The 10,826-nt window shown below is 49.4% G+C and overlaps 1 protein-coding gene across 1 annotated transcript; it reads left to right on the forward strand.

The window, feature by feature from the left end:
* The first annotated feature begins 9,842 nt into the window (after nucleotides 1-9,842).
* On the forward strand, nucleotides 9,843-10,826 carry LOC123825929 (olfactory receptor 10A7-like). Its single transcript, XM_045849570.1, has one exon. It carries the CDS (start codon nucleotides 9,843-9,845, stop codon nucleotides 10,824-10,826), a length of 984 nt encoding a protein of 327 aa, XP_045705526.1.

Below are 10,826 nucleotides of genomic sequence, written 5' to 3' on the forward strand. Positions count from 1 at the left end.
TTCCCTCCTCCCGGCAAAATGCACAAAGGCCCCTGTGATTGAATGTGGGGTTCCAGGCTCTAGAAGTGCACTCATGGACCTCAGATGAGCTGGGCTTTGTACACGGAGTGAAGAGGTCTCAGGATCACAGGGAGGCGTAGACAGGAATGGAGGGAGGATAGAAGATGGGAGAAAAAAGGTGGCAGCATCAGATGTGGCGGTGTGTCTGTGACCCAGTGCGACCCGGAGCTTCTATTTGGGTGTGGGGGACTCAATGCACTGGGGAGAGGCTCTGTGGCCTTCCCATACACAGATACACACACCCCTGCCACGTGGTGAGGAAAGGACAGACTAGCAAGAGAGATGAAGACAGAAATGGGGGCAATGCATGAGGAAGAGGAAATAGAATAGATGACATGGAGAGAGAACAGAATGTGTTTTATTAAATCTTCCAAATAACTGATAAAGCAATTCTCTGCAAAATATTACAAAAAGTAAAAAAAAAAATAGAGAAAGCTCTCTAGCTTATTTCAGGCATGAATGAGTTTGATTGACAACTACCCAAAAGACGGAGAGTTGATCTAACTTCATTTTTAAATCCTTACCCGAGGATCAATGCTTATTGATTTGAGAGGGAGGGAGGGAAGGAGGATGGGAAGAAGAGAGACAGACAGACAGACACCACTTGAGACATCAATTGGGTTGCCTCCCACAAGTTTCTGGATGGATCTAACTCACAACCTAGGTATGTGCCCAGATTGAGAATTGAACCCGCAAACTTTTGGTGCACAGATGACACACTCCCATCAACTGAGTCACCTGGCCAGGGCTAAGTCGACTTATTTTTACTGGGCCTGGATAATTCTGATGCAACAACTGGTCGAAAATTGTGTCAGAAATGTACTGTCAGAAAAAGGGTATAGTGACTATGAAACAGAAGTTCTAAATAAAATTGTAATTACACAAACCCAGCATGAAACAAGGAAGGTTTCTCCTAGTGATGCACAGATGAGACATCAATGTCTCGGGGATGTCAGGTTTGAGCCCCAACTTGGAGAGACAGCAAAGGAATAAAAACTAGACAATAGGAGAGGGGCACGGGGCTGGGTGTGTCCACCCCTCTCACCTTCTCGACCCTGCGAGGTCGATTTCAGAATCCTAACCTTAAGAGAGAGAAGTCAGGTTTGGAAAGGTCAGCAGTTACCTTCCCAAAGTCACACAGAGGGCAAGCAGCAGAGACAGAAGTGGAGGCAGAGGATGAGAATCCATGAGAAAAAAAAAAAAAGTATTGCAAAAGGAAAAGGAAAGAAGGAAAAGGCGGGGGTGGGGCGGTGCTGAGAGGACCAGAGAGATGGGAGGAGAGAGGAAGAGAGAGAAACAGGAACAGAGAGGGCGGGGAGAGGAGGAAGGGTGGGGGCGTGGAGGGGTGAGAAAGCAGAGACTGGAGGATCCGTGCAGATACTCCCGGCCCCAGAAGTGCATACAGTGGAGCCTCACAACTGCGCTTCTACCCCAGGATGGGCCCGCGGATTGTGCTGCTAGGGCTGGGCGCCGCCACCCCCGCGGCTCCTGCTGTGGCCAGCACTCACCCCCCACAATCGCAGCTTGACCAGCCCACGAGTCCCCTCCCCACTCCCCCGGCGCTGCTGGACCCAGCGTCCGTGTGCACCGCGCGTGGCCGCAGATCCTGGTGTCCATGCTGACGCGCTCAGGGGCCCCGCTCTACGTGGGGACCTCCGCAGGCAGCTACGAGGCCATTCCCCGGGCTGCCAGGGTGCGCTGGACTGTGGCCTGGCCATGCGCTACCGCTGCGCTAAGGGGTCGTTGTGATAGACCCGCGCTGCGCCTGCCCTTCAGCCCCGGAGGCCCCGGGGGCCTAGCTCCTCTGCGAGCTGCCGGTGGTGCTGCGGTATGCGCAGGCGGGCCCATGGCTTGGGCGCACCCACCCTTTTGGCACGGTGGACCTTCACCATCTCCTCCTACACCTTGATTTTGGGGGTCCTGCGCTCGCAGCCTTTGGTCAGGATCTGCCTCAAGGCACTGTCCACCTTCGCCGGGACCTGGCTGTGTTGGCTCTCACCTACCTCACGGTGACCGCTAGGTCCCTGAGGCCCCTGGGGCTCCAGAGCCGTCCCCGCCAAGCGCTACAAGCTGGTGGCCATTTTCTACTCATCACCAGGCCCGTCCTGAAGCCACTCACCTACAGCCTTTGGAACTGCAGTGTCTAAGCCTCGGTGGCGGGGCCGCGCCCTGAGCAGGGCTAATTAATGGGAACAGCTGGAAAGGCAGAGCTGGGAGGTAACACACCTCTGTGACCCCATGCGCATCACTGCCTCTCAGAATCTGTGCACCTCTTGGTGTATCTATCTCTATGACTCTGAACAGGCTTTGGCCGGGTGGCTCAGCTGGTTGGAGCGTTGTCCGGTACACCAGAAGGTTGAGGGTTCGATCCCTGGTTGTAGGCCTGTACAGAAGGCAACCAATCTTGCTCTCTGGAATCAATAACAACCACATCCTTGGGTGAGGATAAAAAACAACAACAACAAAACAAGAATATCCCCAAATCCTTTATTCATGGACACTGAAATTTGAATTTTATACAATGCTCACATTTCATGAAATAGTCTTCCTTTGATTTTTTTTCAACCACTTAAAAATAACGTGAAGACCATTTTTAGCAAAGGCTGCCATTTGCCGATTCTTGATATAGGACAAAAGATGGGCCCCATAGAATCACTGCCAGGAAGAAATAGAAAAGATATGCCAGCACATTCATTTTCATCATCACCCAGATATAACAGGTAACACTTTATATGGGTTTGTTATGTGCCAAGCATTTTTAAAAATCCTCACCAGAGGATATGTTCATTGATTTTAGACAGAGGAAGGAAGATTTTATACTCACACACACACACATATACACACATACACACACAGAGAGAGAGAGAGAGAGAGAGAGAGAAATTCGTTGTTCCACTTATGCATTCATGTGCCCTGACTGGGGATCAAACCTGCAACCTTGGCATATGGGGACAATGCTCTAACCAACTGAGCTACCCAGCCAGGGCTGCCCCATTCCATTTTTAATGCCTTCTGTGTCTAACTGATCCAAGGTTGTTAAAACACTTAAACAGGCATCTGGCATACAGAAAGCATTTAATATATGGCAATGGTCACTTGCTCGGTCACTCATTCACTCCACAGACATGTATGGAGCGTTCCCATTGTGATGTTAACTATGGCAGGCCCTGGACATGTGGCGTGTGGCTGGGCACGCAGTGCTAATAGTCCTGGAGAAGGTTTATTGACCGTGTGGAAAAAACCAGGGGTTGTGCTATAATTACTTAGATGCAGTCCTTATTTTGATCATCACATGCGCATACAACATTAGGGGGTAGGTAGTGTTTTTACGACTCATCTACAAAAGAGAGAACTGAGTCACGTAGTTCAGAGCCTTTTCCCAAGTGAGCAAGGGTGAGCCTTTCCCAACTGAAGGCGGAGCCCACATACCCAATCACTACTGTCAATAGCTAGCATTTCCATTTTTGACAATAAGGCCCTTAAAATGCCTGCTGTTGCTTCTGTCACTGAAGCACAGATCACAAGCACACAGCTGACTTCAGCTTCCCAGACATAACCAGGAGTTACAGGGTGGGGCAGAGTGTGGCAAAGACCCGGTGAGACATGAAGATGGGGGGGTAGGCGGGGGAAATTTTCTGGGGGCCTTGAATGCCAGGGTGAAGAGTGGGGATTTCCTGGGGGGGCGGTGATAAGAACAGACAGAATCCAGCCCCTCTGGGACGTCCTGGGGGAAGGAAGGAAGGAGAGCCATGGGATGGAGAAGCTCCGGAAGAAGGAACGTGGTGGAGGCCTCAGCCTCCAGGGAAGTGGAGGCTGCACTCTCCCCACGCCCCTCTGCCTCCACGCAAGGGGCACAGGGGCCTGGCGTTGGTAATGAGCGGAACTCTCCGTGGGTTGAGTCCTTTGGGGCCCTAGCCTGTGGCCAGAGCCAAAGATAGAAATCTCTGGTTCCCCTGATCCCCGTCAGCCTCGGCAGCTCCTGGGTCCAGGGCACAGTCCTCCGCTGCAGACAGAGAAGCAGAAGGTGAGGGGGTCTTCCACGAAGGCGTGGGGCTGCAGGCTGGGAGCGGGGAGAGGATGGAGTCCTGCCTGACTCTGCAATGCTGGGGCAGCCACAGCCACTTTCTGGGTGTTATTGGTGATGTCTAACAGGGCACCCTGGTGTTATCGTCATTCGTTGCTGGTGATGACGGTGATGAAGATGGAGGTGATCATGGTAATGATGATAATGATGGTAGTGGTCGTGGGGATGGTGATGATGATGATGGTGGTGGTGATGGTGATGAGGCTGTGACCATTGCTTCGTTACTGAAGGCTCACTGTGTCCCAAAGCTTGTATATAATCTCAGTGAATTCTCAAAACAGTCTCACAGGGGAGATACCACTTTTCTTATCAGCTTGCAGGGGAGGAAACAGAGGCTCGGAGAGGTTTAGTAACTCACACAGTTAAACAATGGCAGAGCCAGAGTTTAAGCTGACGTCTGCCTGGCTTGAAAGCCAGCTCCCTGGGGCACCTACTCTTTGCCAGGCTTTCCTCCCACCAGCTCTGAGCCACAGGTATTGTTCCTCTTTTCCAGGTGAGGGAAGGGAGAGCTCATCAAGGTTAAGCCACTTGCCTAGGGTCTCACTCTGGGCTGTTCTCACCCTGTCACTTGGTGGGAGAGTTCAGCTCTAACTCCACCTTCCCAGGTAAGGCTGTGGGTGCCAAACCTCTGTTTCAGAGCATAACGTCCAGGCCGACAGTTCCCCTCCTGTCCAGAGGTGAGCATCCTGAAATAGAGAAGTCACCTCTATGTGCCAGGTACCAGGTCAGGCACTGGGCATTCAGTGCTCTCAGCAGGGGTCATTGTGTGAACTTTTCCAAACTGGTGGACCCAGCTAGAGAATTCGAGAGTCTTTTATCAGATTAACAATATTTTTATTGTTGCACGGACCACTGGTCAAATTCGTCTGCACAGCCTAAAAGTCTCTGAAAAAATTCTTCAAGATTCACTAGGATTTTAATGATTTCTCTGTCTCCCTTTTTTTTTCTCTCTGTTTCTTTCTCTGCCTCTCTCTGTCTCTGTCTGTCTGTTTCTCTCTGTGTGTCTCTGTTTGTCTGTCCCTCTCACTCTCTCTATAAGAAGATGGAATTAGTTCTGGCTGGTGTGGCTCAGTGGATTGAGCGCCAGCCTGTTAACCAAAAGGTCACCAGTTTGATTCCCAGTCAGGACACATGCCTGGGTTGCAGGCCAGGTCCCCAGCAGGGGGCGTGCAAGAGGCAACCACACATTGATGTTTCTCTCCCTCTCTTTCTCCCTCCCTTCCCCCTCTCTAAAAATAAATAAATAAATAAATAAATAAATAAATAAATAAATAAAGTCTTTTTTTTTAAAGAAGATAGAATTAACACATTATGGGCGGTAGTCATCGTTTGTCAGTTAGCCTCCCACGCTGCCCTGCAGAGTGTGGACACTTCTCACGAAAGCCAATCACACAGAGTGTAGTGCACGAGAAGCTGTGTGGTCCAGGGACACCCAAATCCCCAGCCCTCCTGTTAAAAGATAGGCTCTGATTCAGAGGGTGTGGGTGGGGCCTGAGATTCTATGTTTCTAAGCAACTCCCAGGCGATGCTGATAGAGCTGGCCCCCCAAGCACAGTCTGAGGAGATAGCATCTAGGAGGTCTCTTCCTAACAAAAGCTTCTAAGTCACCAACAGACACTCCTGCTAAAAAGCAATGGTGGGGATGATCAGAAGAGCAGATCAGGGCCTGGACATCTTCCGGGCAGCAAGGGTCCAGCATTCCGGCTGAGGTTCAGACCTCAGCTACCATGTCCCCTATGAGCCATGCAGACCCCAGCACGTTACTTAACTTTTCAAGTCTTGGTTCCCTGCACTGGTAGATGGAGTGATAGTACCTAGTAGGTAAGGCTATTGGGAGGATTCAGTGCATTGGTAACATGCATAAGGCAGTACCTGGCCCAAAGTAGGTCCCACAGGACTGCTCACCTGGGTCAGACCGAACCCCTGTATTTTCCTCCCTGGGCAGAACCTCCAGCCTGAAGCTTTATCTGCATCCTTTCTGGGAGGGCGAAGAAAATAAACAGGAATTTTACTGGAGGGGAAGTGAATTTAGCTGAGCTTGGAGAGGACAGATATGGGGCAGAGTGCAGAGGCGTCGAGGCTGTAGTGATGGTCCCAGAGGGGACTGTGGTAAAAGGAAGAGAATTTCCAAAAGTGCGTGCAGGTTAAAAACTCTCAGACATTGTATTAAAAAGAGAACTGACAGCACAGCTGTAGCAGGAAGAGGAAGCAGCAGCCCTGCCCCTGTCTTCCTGCGGGAGCTATTTGAGCTTTCCACAGATCCCAAAGATAACCACCCCAGACAGGAACTTGGGAAACTGCTGAGTCCTTTAGACAAATGGAAACAATTTCTGAGCTGCCACAGATTTTTCCCCACCTGCCCATGTTTTGTTACTTTTTGGCAAAGACCTAAAACAATGTTCCCAGGCCTTCCATTTAGTTCAAATAAAAGGAGGTTCTAGCTTCCATTTCCTCCCTAATAGAAAGCAATGTCTATAATGGCATTCCTCAAATTCCTTTGGGCAATGAGAACTAGGAAGGACTGGAGTTTACTTTCTGGTTAAGCACACGTGCGCGCGCACACACAACTGAAATGAAAATTTCATGAAGCAATTCTCACCTATCTTATTATATCCCATGATCTCAGTTTTAAAAATCTGTCCTTTGGCCCTTCATTAAGAGATGCTGGTCACTCTTTCCTAAATCTATTTCCTGATCCACTGGTGGCTTCCCACCTGGATACGGAAAGCACTCTTCTAGGGCATACAAAGGATTTATGCCTTCTCTCAGGTGTCAGGAAATCTGAGGAGAAATCACAGCATGAAACAGCAATGAGCCCTGATGTGCAACCTCTTCTTAGTTTAGTGATTCCAGCTGATAAAGCAAATTATGATTAAAACTCATTTCATAAATCCACCCTTGAACCTGGTGGATGTGATTTAAGTAAGCATGGTGTCTGGTGCTCCTCAAAGCTCTGAGTCCAATCCTACAGGTCAATTTCATAATGCATAGATGAAATCAGACTTGAAAAAGTTTAATTTTGCAGGAACTAATGATCATGGACTCTTAATAAAATGTAAAAAGGGTAAGCGTAAAACCCCTTGACTTTCACCTCCAATTGCAATCCTTACCCTTGAGGGGACTTCCGTTATCAGTTAGGTAAGTGCCCTTCTCTACTTTTTCTGTGCATTTATACATATCTATGATCCTGAAGAAAAATATGGGGTATTATTCTGGATGTCCATTTTTGTAAGTTATATACCATACCATTCTTGTCTTTCCACAACTTGCTGGCTTTTTTGAAACATAGTATTTCCTGAATATCTTCTATTTCACTGTATACAGGCTGCATTCCTTTTAAATGGTTGCATAGTATTCCACACGGATCTGCCATAATTCTGCCACTTCCAAATAGCTTCCCCCAGCACATAGAATAAAATGAGTTAAGACAAACCCCTTCATCAAGGCCATCATTCTGAAGCAGAGCATGCCATGATCCGATTTTTGTTTAAATCACCAGGGCTGTCTCTGATTTTAGATGAGTGCTGAGTGCTTTAGTGGGACAATTTCATGCCATTCTCCAAGTGGGAGAAATCTTAGCACCACTTCACAGATCAGAAAACAGGCCTTAGAGGTGATGAAACTTGTCTGGTTTACCAAGTTCATACAGCAGGGCTGAGAATAAGCCCATGTTTTCAATCACCCTGTCTCTCAGCCAAGACCCTTTCCACCTGCCAGTACTGGTCTATCACGCTTTCCTGTTTACCGGCCCAGTCTCTCCTGCTAGCCTGGCTTCCTTCTTTTCCAACCGCAGGTCATGGACCATTAGCAGATCCTGAGGTCAATTTATATCAGTGCTTCTCAGCCTCAGTTCTACTCACACGGGGAATATTGGGTTGGCCAAAAAGTCCATTATGTTTTTTCCATATGATGGTTCTCCTAGCACTTCCTTCTCTTTAACTTCATTTGAAACAGTTTTGTTAGATTGTATTAGGACAGCTGTCATATCAGTATGCATTAAAAAATATCGAAATTGCTGAATTTTTGTGCAGCCATTTTAATATTGAAGATGGAGGAAAATACGCTACATTTTCAGAGTATTATGCTTTACTATTTCAAGAAAGGTAAAAATGCAACTGAAATGCAAAAAAATATTTGTGCAGTGTATGGAGAAGGTGCCTTGAGTGACCTAACATGTCAAAAGTGGTTTGCAAAGTTTGTTGGTACTACTGACAATTTGGCAAAATAATTCTCTGCTGTGGGGTTGTCTCATGCATTGGAAGGTGTTTAGCAGCATCCCTGGCCTCTACCCAAGAGAAGCCAATAGCAGGAGATAGCCGACATACTCAAAATATCCAAATCAATAAGGTCAATGGTTGAAAATAAAAAGTGTGTCTTTTATTTATGGAAAAAACTAAATGGACTTTTTGGCCAACCCAATAGACACATTGTGTGTGTGTGTCTGTGTGTGTGTGTGTGTGTGTGTGTGTGTGAGGGGGCTGTCCTGAAACTTGTAGGATGTTTAACAGCATCCCTGCTATATGCTAGTAGCACCACAGTTGTTACAGCCCAAAATGTCACTGCACAGTGCCAAATGTCCCTGGGTGGGGCAACCATTCCCAGCTGAGATGCACTGATTTAAACAGTCAAAACCAACATTTAAAAAGTGAGATCGAATAGGTTCAAACCAAATAACATAGGAAATACTGTGTGGGGAGAAAGTACATATTATGTTCATTTTCTCCTGGAAAAGAGACTCAGCCATTTGCTGAGCACCTACTATGTGCCAGGCACTCTTTCCCATGCCACAGACACAGCTGCACACCAGGCAGAAAGCCCTCATGGATGAGGCACTCAGAGTGGGGGCAGACAGATGGCAAACAAGCAAATAAATCAGGCTATTCAGATGTGCTTTTGGGAATGATCTGGAGTCATAGGCAGTGACTAGTGTCAGACCATGTAGGGGAGGGGCTACTTTTTTATTGATGAGAGAGAGAGAGAGAGAGAGGGAGGGAGGGAGAAAGAGGGAGAAGCATTGATTTGTTGTTCCACTTATTTATGTGCTCATTGGTGCCTTTTTGTATGTGTCCTGACCCAGATCAAATAGCAACTTTGGTGTATCAGGACTACACTCTTTAAATCACGTCATTGAGAAAGGACTGTCTGACAAGAAAGGGCAACTTGGCTGACATTTGGAGAAAGAGAGAGAAAAAAAAGTTATACAAATTCAGGAAGGAAGCACTTCAAGCAATGGCCCTGGAGTGAGAATGTGGGGGGTGTCATGGAAAATACAGAGGTCTTTGAGGCTGGATTCAGTGAATAAGATCAGAAGGAGAGGAGGACAGAGAGGAAGTTGAATACCAGCCTACCTGGGACCTTGTCAAAGGGAAACACTGATAGAACATCCAAGGGAAAGCATTTCTAGGGGAAGTAATGGTCAGTGCAAAGGCCCTGAGACCATCACATGCAACTCAGTGGAGATGAGGTCACACAGCGGGGCTGGGCCAGACTAGCCAGAGCTGCTGGGCCTTGGAAAAGGCTTTAGATTTGTTCCTTGGAGAAGGTTTTAGGTTCATGAGGTGGGGGTGAGGGCGGCATTCAAGGAGGCCCTGCCTTGGCTGGGGGGCAGGACGAGAAGGGCTCTATTTTCCTGTTTGTTCTCCTTTCCTCCTCCCAACCCAGGCTCATCCGGACTGGGCGCACCCCCCGCAGCGGGTTCATGCAGCTGGCCTCAGGTCCCCCAAGCACCCTCACAGCCCTGCCCTGGGCCAACCAGAGCTGGGCACGCGAGTTTGTGCTGCTGGGCTTTGCACACGTGCCCACGCTGCGCCCGCTGCTCGCGGCCCTCTTCCTGGCTGCCTTTCTGCTCACGTTGCTGGGCAATGCGCTCATTGTGCTGTTGCCAGCGCTGGACTCGGCCTTGCGCACGCCTATGTACTTCTTCCTGCGCCAGCTGGCCCTGCTGGAGATCTGCTTCTCGCTGGACGTGGTGCCTCGGCTGCTGCTGACGCTGCTGCAGCCTGAGCGCGGTGTGTCCCCCGTGGGCTGTGCCCTGCAGCTGCTCCTGGTGCTGTCCTGTGTCACGTCTGAGTGCTTCCTCCTCACCACCATGGCCTGGGACCGCTATGTGGCCATCTGTAGGCCCCTGCACTACGTAGCCATCGTGAACCCACGGCTCTGCCGCGTGCTGGCCGGCATGTGCTGGCTGGTGGGTGTCCCCGTGTCGCTGATCTTCACCATCTGGCTATTTCGCTTTCCCTTCTGCGGGCCCCGTGGCATCCGCCATTTTTTCTGTGACATCGCGCCCCTGCTGAGCTTGGTGTGTGCAGACACCAGGACCTTTGAGGCCAATGTGTTTGCAGCCACAGTGCTGATCTTGATTGTCCCCTTCTGTCTGATAACCATGTCCTACACCAAGATTGTGGCCACCGTCCTGCGGATGTCATCAGCCGCCGGACGCCACAAGGCCCTGTCCACCTGTGCCTCCCATCTGGTCGTGGTCACTCTGTTTTATGGCACAACAGGGGTCATCCACTTGCGACCCAAGGCCAGCTATTCCCCTGAGAGCAAGCAGGTGGTGTCCCTCTCCTACACCCTGGTGACCCCCATGCTTAACCCGCTGATCTACAGCCTTCGCAACAAGGAGGTGAAAGCTGCTCTCCACCGGGTGTGTCCTCAAAGAAGAGGGACCCATAGTCCCTGA

Source organism: Phyllostomus hastatus, unplaced genomic scaffold (genome assembly GCF_019186645.2).
Source record: "Phyllostomus hastatus isolate PE091 unplaced genomic scaffold, TTU_PhHast_1.1 phas_contig_133, whole genome shotgun sequence".
In the NCBI taxonomy this organism is placed as follows: Eukaryota; Metazoa; Chordata; class Mammalia; order Chiroptera; family Phyllostomidae; genus Phyllostomus; species Phyllostomus hastatus.

Bases quoted from the DNA above. Each gene is read 5' to 3' on its own strand.
- LOC123825929 (XM_045849570.1), top strand. From the start codon at position 9,843: ATGCAGCTGGCCTCAGGTCCCCCAAGCACCCTCACAGCCCTGCCCTGG.